The sequence below is a fragment of the Hyalella azteca genome, unplaced genomic scaffold (genome assembly GCF_000764305.2).
Source record: "Hyalella azteca isolate HAZT.00-mixed unplaced genomic scaffold, Hazt_2.0.2 contig6244, whole genome shotgun sequence".
In the NCBI taxonomy this organism is placed as follows: domain Eukaryota; kingdom Metazoa; phylum Arthropoda; class Malacostraca; order Amphipoda; family Hyalellidae; genus Hyalella; species Hyalella azteca.
In genome coordinates, this window is record NW_025936410.1 from 22477 (window position 1) to 43748 (window position 21272).

The following is a 21272-nucleotide window of genomic DNA, read 5'->3' on the forward strand; positions in this document are numbered from 1 at the left end:
GTCGGCTTGTGACAGTATTGCTCCGGTTACTCATGTCAAGCGGATATACAGGTTTGAAGTATGAAATAATATTATTTATGTATGCGTTCGATGTGCTAACCTTATTTATGCTCCAACTGACTACCTTCCCTGGACATTCACTGAAGCAGTTATAGGCTAGCTTTATATTAACCGTGATCCCTAATTTCCCCAACACCTTTTCCGCTTCAACTCACTGACGATGAAATGCCCACCAATGTGCAGCGTGCCTCGTGTATCCTCTCATACCCACCTTCATTCATCACCATTTTAAGAATTCAGTACTGAAATCAATCTCCCTACAATCTCGTTTCATTAAGGATATGCTATTCATTTAAGATAGTATATATAGTCTTGTATACTCAACTCGTTCATAATGTTCTAGTTCCATCATCCATCATCGTCACAAAGAACCAAATTTCTGATCATGTCAATTTCCCGACATGTGCTCAGTTTTGCAGCTACGCTTCCGTCTGTATAATTAAAACATTCATCGCATGAGCACACTAATAACTTGCATTGCATGATAGACAGGTTAAGCTGCCGTTGCTCGGGATAGGCAATCACTTAGGTTTGGTCGTCCTCTTGGCTTACTGAACGATATGGCACGATTTTATAATAGATATTCAGAATTTAAATTTTTCCCTTTTTTCTCTATTTCCTAAATTACCTTTTTCAAATTAAAGCAAAACTCAAACATCAAAGATATATATAGAGATGATAAATAATTGTATTCATAATTATAATTTGCACCAAATTTACACATGGCGGATTTTTTGTCATAGTTCCGTGTCCGTTTTGTCCTGACGGCGAAGACAAGATGAGGCGAGCGACGAGGTGGCGCAACGGACAAGGGTTCTCGAGGCGTGTGGACCTGTTCCCTGAACACCACGCAGACTGCCAGGGCCATCGCTTCAGGTAGCTCGCTAAACTGTGTTACTTACAGCACCATTTGCTGCAGAAAGATGTTTCGCTGAATTTAATGTTATTTGTTGAAATAATTTAGCTTAGAAATTTTTGGTATATATTTATTTAAATGTATATCTTTTAGATATATTTGTAGATACTTTAAATTTGTCTATAGCGAAGTTTACCTGAGAAAAAATTCCCTTTACTTTTTTTCATGTGGAATGGTTGCTTCGGTTATGTTTATTTCACATGTATGTATCTCTTTCAGAAATATTTGTGGATACTTTCAATTTGTCTTTAGTGATGTTTTGCCTGGAAAGATATACCTACTGTTTTTTTCATGCAGAACGGTTGCATGGTTCAATTGACGATCCCCAAACTGATAAAACCAACTTCAATGTTCGCTGCGTTTGCTGGGCAGAGCCGTGAGCCTGGACTACCCCCCCTTCCTGGACTACATCAGGAGGGGGAAGAATGAGCCTGTCCAGCAGCTGGACTCTGTGGACGTCCGTATCATTGATACCATCGCTGCCCAACTCAACTTCACTTACGCGGTAACAAACAAAGGGATTCCTACAGAGCGCCAATATATTACGTAATTTCCGATTGAATTACGTCATTATCACTGCAAGCAAACAGACTCTCTGGCATTTGGTTGTTGAATTTACTTGAAACTTGACTGTCAAGTTTTTGCTGCATAGTATTTCAAGATTTTTAGTCTTATGCAGTAATCTTACAAGAGATTTTCAAGATTAGGTCGTAGGGTAAATAGGAATATATCTGTTCTATTTATTCAGAAGCCCCGTAGCTGACATTTGGAGATATTAATTTTTATTGTTTCAGTAGACTGATCGCGAATTTTGGGTAATCAGCTTTTCTATTATTAATTATTTCAGTGTATCGTAGTGCCCCTTAACTTTCACCAAAAATCGTCATGCCACCAGTTGTTGCCAACTGTGTTTAGTCAGTGCATTCGTTCACATGTATCTGATCAGTCATAAAATTTGTAATTTCCAAAGCGATTGCAGAAATTTTGTTTGTAAAATTTTATCGTTGTGCAAGAAAAATTTGGCGAGATGTGCCACCCACGGTTTAGTGCATGGATCATTGTCCGTTTCACGCGTTTTTTGTCATTCCCTACATCAAATCACCAGTGACAGACTCTCTCAGTGAGTGTTACAAACAAGCAACTTCATCTAAAAAATAATCGATGAACTCAACTGGCTTGGTGATACCCTCAAGAACAACGTCAAGCTCTGGACTATACGCAACAATTGATACTGCAATTAAACGGAAGTTCTCCAAGACGCCGATGTAGTCAGTAGATTTTGCTTCAAAGAAGGTTGTAGAATTCTTCATCATTTGAACATTGGAGTAATTGGACTAACAACCACGACATTGAGACCGTCTCACCTGCCACCTACAGTCTGGAAGACAGAGGAACCCCTTGAGACAAGCTCACAAGACCGTCGCTCGCACTGTGCTGGAGGAACCCACCAGCATCTTCATCATGCAGTGCCGTCCAATATTAACTGACCGACGATTGCTGGAACCCTTATCTATGAGGGTTGGACTCCAGCATCTGTTTGCAAGCTACCGAAATTGTCTGAACTTTGAGATAATTTTCAGAGTCATTTTCTGTTTTAAAATTTCCTTGTTGTATCCTATTTAAGTGTATTATGTACTTATGTCCACCAAAATTTCATTGTTCTATAGTAATTTGAAAATTAATGTTGATGCATTCGAAACGTCGTTATATATATATTATAAGCCCTTGCTGAGACCTGCCTTTTGATCTATTAACGTCATCTGAAGAATTTTTTGACTCCCTGAAAATTGAAAATTGAAATATAATGCGTTTTCTGGTCATTAATCGTACGTGTTTCAACAGAAAAATTCTGCCATCTAATGCTAATACATATATCTACACCAACCTGGGATGGTACGTGATTGAGTAGCTGCTTTTCTCTCCAGATATACGAGCCAGTCGACTGTCAGTGGGGTTATCAGCAAGCCAACGGGTCATGGACGGGAGTGATTGGCACCGTAGGGCGGTATGAGGCTGACTTCAGCCTGAACGTCCTCATCACAGGACAGAGGGAGGAGGTTGTGGACTTCACGGTCGGGTACCACCGAGAGCCGTTGACTTTTGCCATGGGCAAACCAAAGGTTTCAAGTGTTGGCCGTAGCACACTCTTGGTCTGAGATGTCACGAGTATAGTAGTATATGTAGATGAATAGTATAGACCGCTAAGTAGTATGGAAGTATAGTGTAAATTAAGCTTGTTGCGGGGCTCGAATACGAAAGTCACTGTTTTGATTTTGTTTTGTTTAACTGTCCGGCCTCCTCGGCAATTTGTCCGGAACTTTAGCAGGTTAAACTGAGATTGAACCTTCATTAGCCCGCTGTTCCAATCTTGATACTCTGAACAGTTACCACTGGGTCACCCTAAACAGGATTTAATTTGAATATAAATCCTATCGATTTGAATATAATTTGCTAGCGATTACTAAAAAAAACCTGATTGAATACTTCAATACCACATGCAGAAAATTTTACGAATTCATTGCTGAATAGATTCATGTGCATGTATCAGCATTAGTTGAAATATCGAATAACTTCTTCAATATCTGGCCACAGCCGCTACCTCAATGGCTGTCGCTGGTGAGGCCTTACACTCCGGTCATCTGGGCTGCGGTAATCCTCACTGTTCTCGGAGCAGTATTCGTCCAATGGGTCTTGATGGTGACCAGTGATAAGGTGGGCTTGAGCGATGCTGTATTCCAGGATTATCAAGCCGGAGAGCGAAGTGAGTTCGCTGCGTACAGGCAACGCACGAGGGCCCTTGCTACGTCCAAGAAAAGATCTGCATTAGTGGCCACCGGCCTCGTCGTACGCGGCATCCTTCGCCAAGTGAGTTGAAGCGTAGCAGAATTCATTTTTCGAAAATTAACTCTGGTTTTTTATTTTTCGACATTTAATTCATCTATAAATAACGTCAAAAAAAGTATCAGTCTTTATACAATCTACACAGAATGCACAGATTTGCCCACCAACCACTAATGTTGTTCGTCCCCGCTTCCTTACGTTCTCAACATTACCTCACAAAGTACTGTCCAAACAAATAATGTCAAAATTAAAAAAGACGGAAATAAAGCTCCAAGGTTCATTATCGACATTCATTAAGTTGATTTCATATCCTCGCCAAGGCTGCACAAATATTGAGGCATCATATATCACTTTCCTACAACAATATTCACGCAAAACATTTAAAATCTCAACATCCGCCTGTGAACCTTTCGACCAACTCACATTGCGCCCATCCCAATTAATGAAAAAAATGGACTGTAGATTTTTCGCCTATCCATATATAACGATCGACTCATTACCAGTCCCATTTATACTCGAGCAAAACTGTCGTAACTGTTATGCTGCTACAGCTTTTTTACCTCTTAATAAATATTTTATTCTCCTCTTTTCACGCCAATCTATGCCACCTAATTCCATCTTCCCACCGCTTCTCAGGAGCACCGAACTACAATAGAAAAGTTTTGTATCTATATTTTTAGGTTTCTGTTTCCCGTTTACAAGCCCGTAAGGACCAAAAGCAATCTGATAACATAACTCACAATACTTTAGCTGAACTGTTAAGCGCGTAGTATTATTAAGCGTTCGACAGGAGTAGACATTGATAGGCGTTTCACATTGCAGCTACTATTCTTCATCTTACATACTGATAACACACTGATCACCTTAGATGGCACTCGAAGCTACGGTTTTAGGTCATCGGTGAGTCATACAGTGTAAAGAATAGAATATGATTGCTTAAAAAACGCAACAGATACATTCCACTCAATTACTGAATTATTTCTGCGAAAATTTTCACTAAATAACTTCCTTAACGTTAAACATATCCTTCGCACAACATGAGTTTCTATTTCTTGTGCAGGACATGAACATGCCTCGCAGGCCTGCTGAGCAAATATTCTTGGGTGTGTGGCTCATCGTATCTTTCGTCCTGACTATTATTTACGTCAGTTACTTGACCGCCTTCCTGACGGTGCCCACACTCAGTCCCACTGTCAAGGACCTCGACGAACTCTCGCGCTCCCACTTCTCATGGGGACTGCAGGACCTCGGCGCTGCTGACTACCAGCTCTTCAAGAGCAGCGAGGTGTGGCAGTGGGATGTTCTTCCTTGAATTTTTGCGTGCCCCATAATTGAACCAAGCAATCTCTAGTACTTGTGATATATGCATAATTCAGAGTGAATACTTTGATTGTATTTTTTAAGGGACTAAATAGATGAAAAATATGAGCGATAACATTATTATGAGGAACGTTTTTAATTTTCGTGTGCTGAAAAATATTCAAAGCGATCAAATAATTTGTTCTCATATTATGTTGGGTTTGTTAGCGAACGATTTAGACTACCATTGAGCAAATTCAATTCTTAAGCAACGATTTACCACTAATTTTGGTACACTCACTCTCTCAAAGCAAAAGCAAACTATTCAAAGGGCTTGCACTTTTATTCAACCTCGTCAACGTCTAAACCTTTTGATAATTGCAGACGATTATTTTTCAGGTGCCTCTTTACAAGAGAATTTTTCAAAGTTTGAAGGTTTGTTCGACAATGAAGTCTTGTCTTCAACAAACCATAGACGAGAACTTTGCCTTCATATCCTGGCTGACGTACCTGCGCGATGCCATCGCCGTGGACTTCACCGACCGCAACGGAGACGCTAAAGTCATTCTGGCTCGAGACTCGTTTGCTCCTGCTGAACTTGGCTTCAGCTTGACACGAAACTCCAGACTGAAAGTATGGAATTAGTTCATGTAGATCATAATGATAATAGTAAGCTTCATGATATACGCGAATTATCATTTTCATATTTTTTTACCAAGTTGCTATAAATTATTATTGTAGGTCACTTATGTTGTAACTATATTGTTCAAGTTTTGTAGGAACCGATGAAACTTAAATATACGTCATATAGGTAATAACCTGAAACAAAACTGTAAACAGGAAATTTAATTATCTTAGTTTCTACGAAAATGCCATAGGCGAATAAACAGTCAATTTGTGTTTATTTTTTAGGCTCACATGGACGTGGTTATGCGTCGGCTCATGGAGGGGGGCTTGGTGCAGAAGTGGCTCTCAGAGTTCATTCAAATGCACGCACAATTGGGAAAGCAAAAAGCTGTGAGTAACCTGCGCATAGACAATATATAATAAGCATAAGAAATCTAATATACAGTATATAGATTCATTTTTAATTAGACCTTCACACATTTTTCCATAAGAACAGTTACTAAATGAAATAGTATGAATAAACCTTTACATTCTTCACTCTATCTAGTCTCTATCCTTTCTTGCAGCTGCAAGCTGATTTGGCTCTTGTGGGCGGTGACCCGAAGCGCCTGGTGGACACGGACGGAACGGCACAGGCCCTGAGCATGTATCACTTACAGGGCGTGTTCATGGTCTACTTATTGTGTCTGGTCTTTGCGGTCCTTGCTTTCGGCTTGGAACATGCATTAAAGAAACAACGGAAAAATCTATAAACGACTTCAGTTATGAAAATTTTGTAAGAAGAATGCAAGGAAATCGAAGTCCTTCTTGAGTCAAAACCACGAGTTACGTTCACAATTCGCAATGACTGAATGAGTGATGTAATTCTCGCAGTAAGGATCGTTCTCTACTGTCAATCGATCATGTCGTAACATGGCTCATGTTATGTAAAGCTAGCAAAGTTTTTGATTGCTTTCATGGCTATAATGACTACATCGACAGTGCTTTACAGCTTCAGCATTTAAAAACCACAATGGATACATAAAAGCAGTTCTTGATTATATAGTCTATTAGACCATTACTGAATGACAACTATCCATATGATGTATATGTTACATACCACTCGATACCAGTGACTCGCAGTGAGCATCATTCTATGCTTTTTGAGTAAAAAATGAGTGCAATCAATATATGATATAAGTAATCTTTGATTTACAAAATAAACTTCATTATGCATAAATATTTGTGAAATTGTTTCATTTCGTAAGAAGGATAATAAATGTGACGCAATACCAACAAGTCTTTGGTTAACTATTGAACCTAGAATGAAACAGCTTAGGTTTCTGTATAATTCTTTTCTGTAGAATACGTAAGAATGTAGTTATTCACTTCAGGTTTGATGTCATCTATAGCATTGCTTGGAATCCCGCAATATCGGCGGTGAAATTCACTAAACGGTTGANGACCTCCATACCAAGAGGTCCAAAACTACACAAGCTCTCAGGCCCAACGGTCATCCTTGCGGTTGTCCTGTGGCTTTAAGTCTACCCTGCGTGGACATCCTGAAAAGAAGAAGACGACAAACATTCTGTGGAAGCGAGCAAACGATCGACGTTTTTTTTCCTGTACAGACTTGATCCAACCTGAAGGCTGAACGTGAAGTTCGTGAACCCAGTTCATTCTTGAGTAATGAGTACGCCGGTTGAGTCTTGACTCTTGAGCGATCAGTGATTCACCAGTAGTCGGCTTTGTAGTTCGTTGTGTAACGCTCGCACTGCGGCACTGATTAGTGATTGTGCGTTTCTGCCTGCTTTTTGAGTAATAACCTTGTTTTTATAAATTATATGCATACGCACTAGCTACATTGACACAGAGGATAACTTGATCAGTTGATGCGAAAAAGAATAAATAATTGAAAATTTAATAAAGTTGTGTTATATTCTATGAAAAGTTGGTACAAAATGCATTCGCATTTGTCATCCTAAGGCAAATTATTATTTTTTTTTGTCTAATGTCGGTCACTGTGGTCTGTAGACAGTGGACTGAGAGAGTCAGTTGCGTTGGAAGCGACAGCACGTGTTTGAATTGCGTTCTGTCAAATAACCGGTTAGCTAATTTTGCAACTTAAATTCGTAGGTACACCACTTGAAGTTAAAGTTATAAAATCATTGTGTAGGCCTATTCCACCATAGAAATTCATTTTATTTTCATTAGAAAAACCCTACTGGCTTTCTCCCACAAAGGTTTGCCAGTCCTTTTTTTTTCTTTTTACCTATTTTTTTCCTCCTTTCTTCTACTTTTGTTATTATTTATTTAGGCTATTTGTTATTTCTTTTTCCTCTCTTTTCATTGTTGTTATACTTAATTGCATTTAAAAGAACTGCATCTAGAGCTAGTCTCTAGAGGCCTAGACGCTTCCTTGAGCAGTTCCTGTGATGCCGGACATCAGTCTGCATGTCTCAGGGATTCTTTTGCAAATATTCCTTCTGACAGTGACATTGATCTTGCCAGCAATGATAAAGTGACAGTTGCAGGCTGCAAAAAGCGAGCACGTGAAAGTGATATCATAGGGACAGCCAATGATGGTGAGGATGTTGAAGCACTTAACTTGGCTAAAAAAATTGCCTCCAAGTACCCCAAAGAAAGTGGCATGATAGAGACAACAGATCAGATTAATATGTTTATTGACAGTGAGCAATCTTTTGATGAGACAGCAGATCATACAAGCGTGGAATTCGGGGCAAGACGTCATAAACGCGTCACTCCAGCAATGAATGCCACGAAATTGGCCGGGGGGTGTTCGAATCGAGGTCGCTCGGTACAATATATGCCGTGAAGGTACTTATAGACCTCAATCATGTCACCTCGACAGCGACGGTGCTCAAGGCTGGGCAATTCCAGGGTTCTCAGTCTCTCTTCACAAGACCTGCCCTTCAGTGAAGCCAGCAGTTTAGTGGCACGTCTCTGGACATCCTCCAGCTCACAGCATAGTTGTTTTGTCTGGGGGTTATACACTGAATGACCATACTCAAGGGCCGGTCGCACTAGGCTCTTATATAGTGTCACAAATGTTTTTTCCGTCAGGCAAGTGAATGAGCGGCGAATGATGCCCACAATTCTGTTAGCTTTCGATGTTGCTTGAGCCACATGTTGATTGAATGATAGTTTATTGTCTATCGTGACACCCAGATCCTTCTCAGCCTCGCTTTCTGCCAGCTGAAGAATGCAGTCGTCGCCGTTGGCATCCTTGGACTTCATATAGTAGTTCGCATCAGATTTTTTGGCACCAAGCTTGAGTACGCTGCATTTTTGAGGATGAAACCTCAGAAGCCAGTCGTCAGACCACCGCTGGAGCTTGTCGATGTCATTCTGTATTTCAGCTGTGGCGCCGGCTATGTCGCTTCTTTGATAGACCTTCGTGTCGTCTGCAAACATTTTCACTGATGAGCTAACGCTGTCTGGCAGATCGTTGATGAAGACGACGAACAGTAACGGCCCGAGACAGCTGCCTTGCGGGATCCCGCTCCACACAGATGCTTCAGTTGATGGTACGCCATTGATAACTACTCTCTGCCGGCGATCACTTAGGAACGCACTGATCCAGGAAAGTATTCGTCCACTTACACCGAGCGCTTGAAGTTTCAGAAGGAGTCGTCGATGCGGTACGGTGTCAAACGCTTTCTGAAAGTCTGTGTAAATGACGTCTACGCTACCTCCATCATCAAGAATCTCAGTCCATTCATCAAGAGTCTCCAGCAGTTGGGTTGTACATGAGCGGCCAGCGACGAAGCCATGCTGCTCTTTACAAATGAGGTTGTTGGCTAGTAGATGTGTGGTCACGCTGTTTCGCACCAGTTTCTCCATGCACTTGCACAGTATCGAGGTCAGGCTAACCAGCCGATAGTTGCTGGCATCAGATCTGTTACCTTTCTTAAAGATAGGTGAAACTACTGCTTGCCGCCAGTCATTCGGTATTTCGCCAGACTCTAGAGATTGTCTAAACAGAAGGCAGATGGGTTTGGCAAGAATGTTTGCAGCTTTTGCAAGAACAAGCGGGCTTATGCCATCAGGGCCTGGGGCTTTATCCACTTTGAGGTTTGCCAGCACTTTGCGAACGTCTTCCTCTTCAATGACGAAATTTTCCAGTGTTTGTTCATGGGGGACAGACGGAGGGGGTGGGAGAGGGCCAGGATCTACCTTGGTGAAAACACTTTGGAAAAATGAGTTAAGTAGCTCTGCCTTCTCCAAGTCATTGGAAGTTTTGGTGCCATCTGGTTTCTTGAGGTCTGCTACTCCTGAACGTGTCTTTGTTTTTGACTTCACGAATGCCCAAAAAGCCTTTGGATTCCTTTTTGATTCTCGGGCAACACTTTCTTCTTGTTTCTTTTGCGCTGTGCGACATTTTTTCCTTGCTTGGTTTCTTGCCTTAATGTAGGCTTGGTAGTCGGCACCAACACGAGTCTGAAGCCATCTTCTAAACAGCTGGTGCTTTTTGCGAACTGATGCCAGTGTGCTAGTGTCCATCCAACTCTTCCCTCTGCGTCCCGATGTTGATGATTTAGGAGTCGACTTCTCAACAGCTCCATGTAAATGTTCCTTGATGCGTAACCAGACATCGTTCACCGACAGCTCGGTGAGCTCAGTAACCCAGTCCACCATCTCCAGTTCTTGGGTCAAAACTGTGAAGTCTGTTTTCTTGTAGTTGTAGCGAGCTTGTCGGGGCGCGACGTCGTAATCACAGTTTACATTGATGATCAACAAAAAGTGGTCACTTTTCCCAACCCCAGCTGTAGTGGTGACGTCATTGATCATATCATCTCGGTTTGTGAAGACTAGGTCAAGTACGTTGGCTTTTTGTCCTACACGGTACCGTGTGGGAAGTTTCTGGTGCTGCAGAAGAAATGCGTCTTTTGTGGCTCTGAGAAAGACAGTGGCGGGGTGCGCTGGTCCTGCTTCACTCTTCTCTGTGTTCCAGTCCAATTCCGGGAAATTAAAGTCACCCATAATGAGAAGGTGAGAGGGTTTCAAATCAGCTGCCTGCTGCAGGAGTTTATTGAGTTTGGCTGTGTTGTCCGCAGTGCTGCTGGGGCTTCTATAGATTAGTCCAATGAGAAGCTGTTCATTGCCAGAAAGGCGGCACTCGACAAATACTGACTCTGCGAAATCACTGTCCAAAGAATCACACACTGATGGCTTCAAGTCACTTTTCACATATAGGGCTATACCTCTGCCTGGTTTGCCCAAGTTATGAAATATCTCATAGCCCTTGTAGGCAACCTCACACTCCTCAATGGTGAAGCGATTATTCTTTGGTTTCACTTCGGTGATGCCCAGCACAGCAGGCTGGTGAGTTTCTATCAGTGCTTGGATTTCATCTCTCTTGTTCATCATTTGGTCCACATTGCTATATACACAGGTAAATTTTTTTACATTATTGAACAAAGATGTGCGATTTTCAAGATCCGACGGACGTTTAAAATTATTTACATCTTTCGCTATGCTCTTCTTCAACGGTCTCCTTCCCCCTGACGGGGGTACCGGCCGATGTTGACCACTCGACCGTTCCTCCTTATCCAGTGGGCATTCTCGTCCCCCGACTGCTCGGACTGTTGTCGCTTGGCCTTCAGCTCTTCAAACAGCCTATCTTCTTCTTTCCTCTCCTGGGGTGTCAAGTCCCTCCGCAGAGCAAGAGTCATACACAGCTTAGCGTCCGTCTGGTCATTGGCTGGTTCCTCCTTCCTTGCTCTGTGGTAGGCCCTCAACACTTCATCCCTCATTGTTTCGGATGAGAAGGTGAGGCGTACTGGACGATGCTTCTGCTCCTCTGGTTTGGCTGCCTCCGTGAACTTACCGATGCGACGGAGCTCCAACGGTTTATGGTCAACTTTAACCTCCGTCAGCAGTTCGTTGATCTGTTCTTTTTCTTCTCTCAGTCGGGCCTCCCTGTCCTTGTTTTTGCTTTCCGGAAGATGAAACAACATCAAATTATGCTTTCGTTTCATTCTCTCTTCAAGTTCTGTAATGTGCTCTTTGCCTCTTGAATCTAATATGCCCATTAATTCCTCCAGCTTTTCTTCAGATGGTTGTACATGAACTTCTTCCTTAGTTATTTCTTTGACTGAGTCTATCATTTTCTGGGTGAATTTGCCTTCACGTACATCAGTTATCTTCCTTTCTACCAGTGCTACGTGCTCAGTTAGGTTGTCAACCTGCCTCTGAATTTCAGTCATTCCATTGAGAAATTTGCTGGCTACTTGGTTGCATTGCTTGGTGCAGTACCAATGTAGACGGGGGCAATCCTTTTTACTATCCTTCAGGATGAATTCGTATTCATCATCTTCAATTTTTTCGCACGAGGTGTGGTACCATTGCTCACAGATTTCGCATTTCAGCGCCTTGTCTCTCGCAGTTACGATTTTCGTACAAATTCCACAATCTTTCGCCTTCTGCCCGAGTTGGGCTGAGGCCGTTCCCCTCCTAGTTGATGTCATATTTTCATTCAATTTGGCGATGGAAACCTAGAAAAGGTGTCACTCACCGTTAGGATCTTGGGATTTGATTAGTTAGTCGACTTATGTTATACGATACAGCAACTTATCTGCGTCAGTAATTCAGCAATCGGACGAACACTTTGGATTTGTCGCCATCTTGATTGTTGTCGGTCGCTCACCTCACAAACAAGTCTTCAAAAAGCTTACAATTCAGTTAAAAATACTCGATTCCGTTCAGATTTATGGATATTGGCTTCTTAGGTAGATAAATAGTCCACTTAAAGCGGGATTACTTCATTTGGTACTCGAAAATACTGACAACACCAGACAATTTAGAGAGCGACCCACGCACGTCCGTCTTCCACCGTAGCCACCGTCCGTACTGCCTGAATTGATCTGGTCAAATAAGGTTAAAGCATCATGAAAATGTATGGCCATGTGTTTAAACTATGCCACTGAATTCCTAATTCTAGAATTTATTAGTTAATTGAGAGGTTAACGTTAAACAATCAGTTTTAGCGATTCAATAGAAACGGCGATGATCAACCAAAATATGGCAACGTTTTCACGCTAAATTAAAATAACATTATTATTTTCCATTGCATGATTGCGATTGCGAATTTAAATTAATTTCAGAATTCCTTCGAGACTTAGTAGAATATTATGGGACTCTACATCCCTGGCTGTGCTATTTTCGCAAAAATTTCCAACTCGAATGTCACCAAAATATTGCCTTGCACAAGTTATTGGCTGCTCACAAAAACGTTACTGCCGCCGTCCACGCCAGGTCAAATTGACCAACATAGTCGATGATAGTGTAGGGATTTTCACATGAATTATCAAACTAATCATAATCAAGTTTGTGGATATTAAATAAGGAACAGGTAACTTTGGTATCTAATTGATCTTGAAGAAAATTAATCACCATAACATTTCCGGGCTACATATAAGATATAACTCCCTCTTGCAGTTAACGCCGAACACTCCAACAAAGTGGCATCTCTCACCGTATTTCACTTATTCAATTTCAAGGCAAGCAGCACATCTCTTTACGCACGCTTGACCCACACTGATCGCCCTCTCATCGGCCGCGCACTCCGCGCACCCCGCGCTCTCAACGCCCGCCTTTTGTGCACGCGCGGAGAAATTCGCGAAGCTTCCAAGAAGTCTTCTTACGAGTCTCCACTGCACGGTTCCTATATGGTCTAAAAACGAGCAAATATCTCAATATAACGGCCTATAACCCAATATAAACTAATATATTTGTAGGTTCCGGTGCAGAAATTCCATTTTTTATGGTTTTCAAATTTAATTAGGAAGTACCTCTATCATAAATTTTAGCCGGCGAACGACATTGAAAAGACTAAATCGCGGAATATGTCCGGAAAAAAATACCGTATGGCAACCCTGTGGTCTCCAGCCCCGTCGTTAGCCTCAAGTCTGGCTGGTTCAACTCCTACATATCATTCTTTCACGAAGCACTTTCGTTTTCACATGATCCAAACTCGAGCGGGAGGTTTAATGAAATCATGCACAAAGTTTCATTGAAATCTGTTCGATAGAATAGGCAGTATATCTTGGTAAGTTAGATCAGAAATCCGGTCGCAAAAATGTCCGATTGGTATTAGTGGATGTAAAAATAAACCTGTAGCCCTTAATTTTCTTCACTTAGTTTTCACGAATATTTAAGAACGCCAAAATATTTAAAAACTCTTTACTTAAGATTAGTGCTCACGAAAGTAACATATCTTAATGCTTTAATAAAATAAGTTGATAACTTTTGTTTCATTACTTCGTCATTATTGCGTTTCGAGCACATTTTCTATTTGATAAATGAAGGAATTGTGTAGGTATAAAATATTCTGAATAATCGTGCGTATCGGGACGTCATCGGTTTGGTTAGAACTAAAATGCGGCAGGCCCGATTAACCGTGCATGATTTATTAACTATGACACGTCAGGTTGTTTCGTATATCCTTCATATAAGTATATAAGCAATTATTTCAATTCTCCGTAGCAGACTGTATTCTCAGAAGTCCACCTTGGGGCTGCAACAGACATGGATGATATTAAACGTTGATGGAGAATCTTATGCCAGGTAATCTGATGCCGTGGTACTTTCATTTCGGCCACACTTCGTCAAGTCGACAACCCGCGTGCCTGTTCATGTTTGTTGATGTTATGCCGATCCACTGCTTTTTTAGCAGTGCCAAGGTCGTGCATATTTTTTACATTTGATGCATTTGATGGGCGAAAACGGTGCAACTCTTCGATGGGCGATTCGGTGCAACTCTTCCACTCGACAACACTTCTCGCTCGCTTCGAGTCATCGATATATGTGAAATAAACTCCCTGGGACCATTGTTGACGCTCCGATTATAAATGCGTTCAAGAATAAACTAGACAAGGCTACGCATTAGGATTTATTCAGTCTTTAAATGCCTAGCACCCTATAAAACAAATGAATGTCCAGTAATGATTTCAAACCTCCGTCAGTTGAAAAGATTAGGTCAACAGGTCAGTTTTTAGATCTGCAAACAATTCACGATAAATACAAGAATCGGCGACAGGCCTAACCAAGCCTATTCTTCAACGTCTAAGATACTATACTATATACTATACTATACCATAAGATACTATACCATAGCATCTATAATATACCATATATTATAGATACTATATAATACCATAAACATGAACCTGCCAGCAGTAAACGAAACTCGAATGGTTGATGCTGCCCTCTCCTCACACGAGGTAAATCGAAATGGATGTCAAGACTACGAAACCAGTTCAATTATGCACTAAAGCAGACTGTAATTCGTATGTGAATATTAAAAAATCAATATACCGTTTGCTATTTCACTAGCTGAGAGAGTGACACATATTAAAAATATTGCAATTTATACCGTTAATGAGGCTTCGCTTTGCAATAATGTAATATATAGTAGCAATTCTCGTATATAAATTCGTCTACTCGTGAAGACTATATAATAATGCTAACTTAACTACAAATTATCAAAACATTGACATAAATGTCAATCAATGGTAATTGCACTACTATAAACATTTTCACTATCAGAATGTGCGCGCGTAGGTCTACTAAAAAAACGTAGGCTCGCGTCCAAAAAAGGTTCAATTGTGAGCGAGTAGTTGGTGGTATATCCTTATGTATTTACCAGCAGACCTCATTAACTTTGACTCTGTAATGACTGTATCCTATCACCCCGTGTTGAGAGAAGTCCGGAGAAAAATGCGTTTTCAACTTTTCCTCACGCGATTTACGCCCCCCGGATAACACTAATCGTGTCCTATTTCACTTGAATTGCCAGAAAAATACTTCATTTCAATCAATGAGAACCAACAGTCTGAGGTATCAAGGAAATAATGCATGGAGACCTCTGCCTAATTGTGTAAGCGACATAATTGATTATATAATGTGCAGGGGCTGAGTTACGTGCAGGGACTGAGCTACGTGCAGGGGCTGAGATACGTGCAGGAGCTGAGCTACGTGCAGGGGCTGAGCTACGTGCGGGGGCTGAGCTACGTGCAGGGGCTGAGTGACGTGCAGGGGCTGAGTTACGTGCAGGGGCTGAGCTACGTGCACGTAGGAACGAGCTTATGTGACAAAATCCTTTACTTAATTTTTCACCGAAACATACCACGCAAAATAAACAGCCATATGCTTGCTATTATCTATTTATAACTAATTTATTTCATTATACCTAATTTAATTTAACGGATACTAAACAATACCTACTGAAGTTGAATGAAAAACTTTCACCTGCTCAAAATCGGTTAAATATTAATTTTATTGACATGCATCATAACTCACGGAAATGTATACATATTATACAGGTGCAGTTGACCATTAACCAATAAAATAACAAATTAACATTTTTACATTAAAACGACTACTTCAGAAATTATCATGAGCGATATCAATACAGAAACAGTGACTAATTTTTACAAATGCATGAATTCGCTGAAATTTCGTATAAAAATTGATAATAATTGGTTTGATACCATAATAAATAATTAATACGTGGACATGAACTATGTCTCATGGTTGAATTAATACATGTATTAATTCAACCATGCTATGGCCATGGGCCTATGTCTTCAACGCCGACACTTCTATTCTATTCTATGTCTTGTGACTCTGCTCTACATAAATATCCGATTTTAGGATACCATAGAATCTTAGAAAATTCAGTTTTCTTTAGTGCGTTGTATTTTCTTTTGCAATTTTTAGCATGACATATTCATTCCTTAACAGATATCACCGTCTTCATTACCCATTGCTTCGTTCATTACACGTAAAAATTATTGTATTAATCTATTGTTGAGACTTTCTTATCCTTTTGAGTTATGATTGGTAATGATTGAACCTTAACCATTAATTAATGACCCAAATCTCATCTGCGCAGTAACGTCATCTGCGTAACAAAATGTAAACCGTAAGCTTCTAAACCATGATGCAACTCATGAAAGTGACCTCTTTCAAGCTCTTTGATCTAATTGACCTCCATTGAATCACTGAAAAAATATATTTATCAGTCTAACCTTACATTTCCCTTATTAAATAACCCAATTTATCACATTCCCAATATATCCTCATATGTGGCAGGGACGCATGCAGGGTGGCCCTGTGGTTACAGTTAAGAGTAATAAATTTCGAGCAGTGAGTTGGGGGATCAACCCCGGCTACCTGCTACAGTTCTGTTCAAAATCGGTGAGGAGGCCGAGTGGTTAAGCACCGCAAAACACGAGCAGTGAGTTGCTTGTTCGAGAGCGCAACAAGCTGTGAATGTTCTGCGATGTTAAGAATGGGTTGAAGGTCTAACGGCCTAGCCAACGGTGACACCGCTATTCTATACCAAATCTAGAACATTGAAATATATTATCCATAGAAACAACAATCTAAGACCCAGCTTCTAAATAATAAACATTGTTCTATTTCGTATGATGGAGAATCTTGAATGAAATTTCTAACTGTAATCGTAAGAGGAGAAGGAAATTTTGATTCAACATAGGTTCTTGAGTGTGGATGGCTCAGAAAGGTCAATATCGATATTTTTCTTAAGATCAATTTTGTGTAGGTATTTAGACAGCCAAATATTAGCGATACATGTGAGAAAATTAATTAATTTCTATTATTAAACAAACAGTATATATTCCGATAAATATATATTTTAAATTTGTCCTATACTTTGGTTAAAGTCACGCATCGGCCTAATTACGGTGCGATAACACATATGATATGCTGAACGGCTTTTTATCCACCTTTGTATCGATCACTTGGCGTTTAAAATGTGATTTAAAGGTTCAATTTAATAAAATCCGTCGCAATCATTTTTTTAGTAAAATTATATATACATATTTGACTTCAACGAAACGCATCTATGTCGTTTCGCATCTACAGAAGTGCCAGCTGCAGGGCGCAAACTTCTTCCGTCGCGTAAATCGGTAGTCGGTCAATCGGTGTGCAGTTGGCCGGCGTATGCCGAGCGGTGAGGAGTGTGTACAGTGCATCTTGGACGTCATCGGCTGCACTTGCAGTGCCGGCTAAACGTTCCTGCTCTAGTTCAAAAGTGATTTGATGAGATTACTGAAAGAAGGTGATATGGAATCGCTGCCAAATGTTAAATGATTCCCTTATTTATCAGATTTTCAAGCAGAAAAACTAAACGCAGTAGTTAAATAAACACTGGTACTGAATCTCATAATATATCGAGAGTGGTATTTATACAAAAGACAGTAAACATTTGGGATTTAGACGTCACACAATCAACGTTTCTGTACTCAGACGGCTAGAAAATTTCTCATCTATATAGGATTCTAGTGCAGGTTCTTCGTACGTAGAAGATAAATCGTTAATTCAAGCAACTGTCAGTGACACACACCAGCCGCATCGTTATCTTAGCAGACTGCAGACACTGCACTCAACTCGCTAGTCTCCGCTCGCAAAGAAAAATGTTATTTTAGCAAAGCCTCCCAGTAAACCTTCTTCGATCTTACCAGAAATGTCAGGCTTGATTCGGTTTCTATTCGATTGCTTGCTGGAGTCGACTGATGTTGTTGTGTCGTGTGTGTGTTGACTGAAATGTTGTGTCGACTGATGTGTTATTGCCTTTCTATTTGTGCGACTTTTTAGCGCATTTTCTCATTTATGAAAAAAAGCACTATTGTGCTCGCCATGTCCGTCCGTCCGTCCGTCTGTCTGTCTGTCCGTCCGTCCGAGACTTCACGTTTTCGTCGACGAGAAAATGCGAATGTTATTTTAGCAAAGCCTCCCAGTAAACCTTCTTCGATCTTACCAGAAATGTCAGGCTTGATTCGGTTTCTATTCGATTGCTTGCTAGAGACATAAATGTTGTGTCGACTGATGTGTTATTGCCTTTCTATTTGTGCGACTTTTTAGCGCATTTTCTCATTTATGGAAAAAATGCGCTATTGTGCTCGTCATGTCCGTCCGTCCGTCCGTCTGTCTGTCTGTCCGTCCGTCCGTGACTTCACGTTTTCGTCGACGAGAAAATGCGCTCTCTGTCACTCACTGCAGTTAGTATTGAGTTATATTTTTAGCGCATTTTGTCATTTATGGAAAAAAGGCGCTATTGTGCTCGTCATGTCCGTCCGTCCGTCCTTATCACCACCCGCCCTGCCCTGGCTGCTGGATGACCCCATATCTGCCTGGCAGCTCTTATTATATTTGTTGGAATCTTATTTGTGCTAAATTTTAATCTGTCAAGTTTATTGAATGTTATTAATTCCATTCCTGTTCCTTGGATATCCCACGTGTTTGATCTTTTCTACTCCTGTTTCAAACAATGATCAATATAAACAATTTCAACACAAATTATGGTTGATTGAGAATTAACAGCGACAGCAAATATGACGACTAACTGTTCATTTCTCGTTGGCTCCAACGAATTTACCGAATATAAAAAGTATCTAAAAAAAGTAAAAAAATAGCTTACAAAAAACTATTATTTTTTAATTGGAAAGAATTAATTTTTAATAATTCATAAATTCTATTGGTGATGCTGAGGATTAATTTAGAGACCTAGTTTCGATATGCATTCCATGCTCAACAGGCTTAGCAAGTTAGCGGTGTCTCACCACATGACTCACATAATATATTGTTTTCCATTTCTTATTGTCCATATTTGTATTTTTAGTGCATTTTCTCATTTGTGACAAAAAGGCGCTATTAATTGTGCTCGTCATGTCCGTCCGTCCGTCTGTCCGTGACTTCGCGTATCGTCGACGAGAAAATGCGCTCTCTGTCACTCACTGCAGTGAGTACTGAGTTGCATTTTTTTTATATTTGTCACAAATCTATAAATATGGTATTGGGGAAATATACATATTTTGGTTTCATTCTACAGCTTCGTCTCAAGCTACCTCCTAAATTCGGTACCTTTATCCTGAATACTATTGATGATAATGATATCTATAACAAGCATGTACATCAATGTATACAATACCTGTACAAAGATATCTATAAGAAGCATTTAATTCATTGTATATAATACAAAGACATCTATAACAAACACGTATATCATCGTTAATAATACAATGATATCTGTAATAAGCATGTATATCATTGTATATAATACAAAGCCATTTATAACAAACACGTATATCATTGTATACAATACAAAGATATCTATAAAAAGCACGTTTATCATTATATAACGCAAAGATATCAATAACAAGCACGTATATCCGGCACGGACCGTTACGTAGAGATATGTTATCGCGCCGATAACGAAAGCTACAAACTTGAAGAGGATGTTTGGTCCATCAGTGAGTGATGAACTGTGAGTGAAGACGTCCAGGTCTGTCACTTGGCTTATCTTAGTTTTTAACTTATGAGCGTATTTTCTCATTTATGGAAAAATGCACTACTGTGCTCGCCATGTCCGTCTGTCTGTCTCTCTGTCTGTCTGTCTGTCCGTCCGTCTGTCCGTGACCTCAAGTTTTCGTCGACGAGAAAATGCGTTCTCTGTCACTCACTGCTGTGAGTACTGAGTTATATTTTTTTAGATATCAGTGAAAGTGATGGGTGTTTTATTTCTAGGCAAGATTATTTTTTTCAATAGCATTAATCGTTTTAATGTTACTTGGTCTACTGCCATCTTAACTTAATTATAATTAAGTGATTATGAAGCTGATTGTTTAGGTGGTGTTGGGAGCTGACGCCATGGCGGGGTAGGTGTCGTCAGCTCAAGCGGGCAGCCCGCGAAACGTTCGCTGATGTTGCGTCAGCAATGAGCTGACCTCGGAGCACTGCATGCACCCCTGCGTACACTGCAGCGTGCTGCGTGCACCACTGCGTACACTGCAGCGTGCTGCGTGCACCACTGCGTACACTGCAGCGTGCTGCGTGCACCACTGCGTACACAGCAGCGTGCTGCGCACACCTCATCATTATTCGTTTAGTTATCGTGCTGCGTATACGCACCGCGCATCACATCGTACGCAGTGAGCGCAGGTGCGATGCACGGCGGCAGTCATTCGTGCGCGGTTAATCGATCGCCTGTTGAGCATCGGACCATGTGACCTCTGAGCGCGTATATCGGGAGTGTCAGAAGATGATCAGTTGTTCGCCAGGCCAAAATCAGCTTCGACACTTTTGTTTTTGGCGGACGATTGATACGTTTTTCGAAAATTTTTATGAGATTTTTTCTCATCCGTGCGTGTCTAAATTGTGTCAAACATTCTGTAAAATATTTTTAGTTTCGGGCATTCAGAACCATGGTTGAATTGATACATTAGTTAGTTAATTAATGCTTTAGTTCAACCATGCTAAGAACTATCTAAGCTTAGCTATTCGAGTTAGTGAACATCAGGCAGTTCACTATATCAAGGAATTATGTGAATGCCTATTAGACGTGAATTAAATTTCGAGAAGTATATGAGGTTGATTTTTTAAGAGCAATCACAAGCTTTATATGTCAGCAACAGTATATTGTTGAGTGACAATTAAAAATCTATATTCACCTGTCTCATAATATCTTTTTTTTATTAAATCATTGTTTTGATTCCCAGTAGCT

At 40.6% G+C, this 21272-nt stretch overlaps 2 protein-coding genes across 2 annotated transcripts; one reads left to right on the top strand and one right to left on the bottom strand.

The window, feature by feature from the left end:
- The first annotated feature begins 838 nt into the window (after positions 1-838).
- LOC108670417 (ionotropic receptor 21a-like) lies at positions 839-6542 on the top strand. The gene is made up of 8 exons (XM_047880785.1): positions 839-936; positions 1349-1481; positions 2902-3126; positions 3569-3841; positions 4878-5102; positions 5516-5749; positions 6029-6133; positions 6310-6542. Exons 1-8 carry the CDS (start codon positions 839-841, stop codon positions 6493-6495), a joined length of 1479 nt encoding a protein of 492 aa, XP_047736741.1. The 3' UTR covers positions 6496-6542.
- A 1587-nt stretch (positions 6543-8129) lies between these two features.
- On the bottom strand, positions 8130-11113 carry LOC108670415 (RNA-directed DNA polymerase from mobile element jockey). The gene is made up of 2 exons (XM_018157890.1): positions 8908-11113; positions 8130-8257 (listed from the first exon to the last, which is right to left on the bottom strand). The coding sequence occupies exons 1-2, from the start codon at positions 11111-11113 to the stop codon at positions 8130-8132; spliced, it is 2334 nt and encodes a 777-aa protein (XP_018013379.1).
- Positions 11114-21272: the final 10159 nt, after the last annotated feature.

Excerpts from the sequence above, each read along its gene's own strand:
- LOC108670417 (XM_047880785.1), top strand. The coding sequence starts at position 839 with ATGAGGCGAGCGACGAGGTGGCGCAACGGACAAGGGTTCTCGAGGCGT. Across the intron at positions 3,127-3,568 it reads TTGGCCGTAGCACACTCTTG|CCGCTACCTCAATGGCTGTC; the intron begins GTCTGAGATGTC and ends ATCTGGCCACAG. Across the intron at positions 5,750-6,028 it reads CACGAAACTCCAGACTGAAA|GCTCACATGGACGTGGTTAT; the intron begins GTATGGAATTAG and ends TTTATTTTTTAG.
- LOC108670415 (XM_018157890.1), bottom strand. The coding sequence starts at position 11,113 with ATGATGAACAAGAGAGATGAAATCCAAGCACTGATAGAAACTCACCAG. Across the intron at positions 8,258-8,907 it reads CGAGGCTGAGAAGGATCTGG|CCTGCAACTGTCACTTTATC; the intron begins GTGTCACGATAG and ends CGCTTTTTGCAG.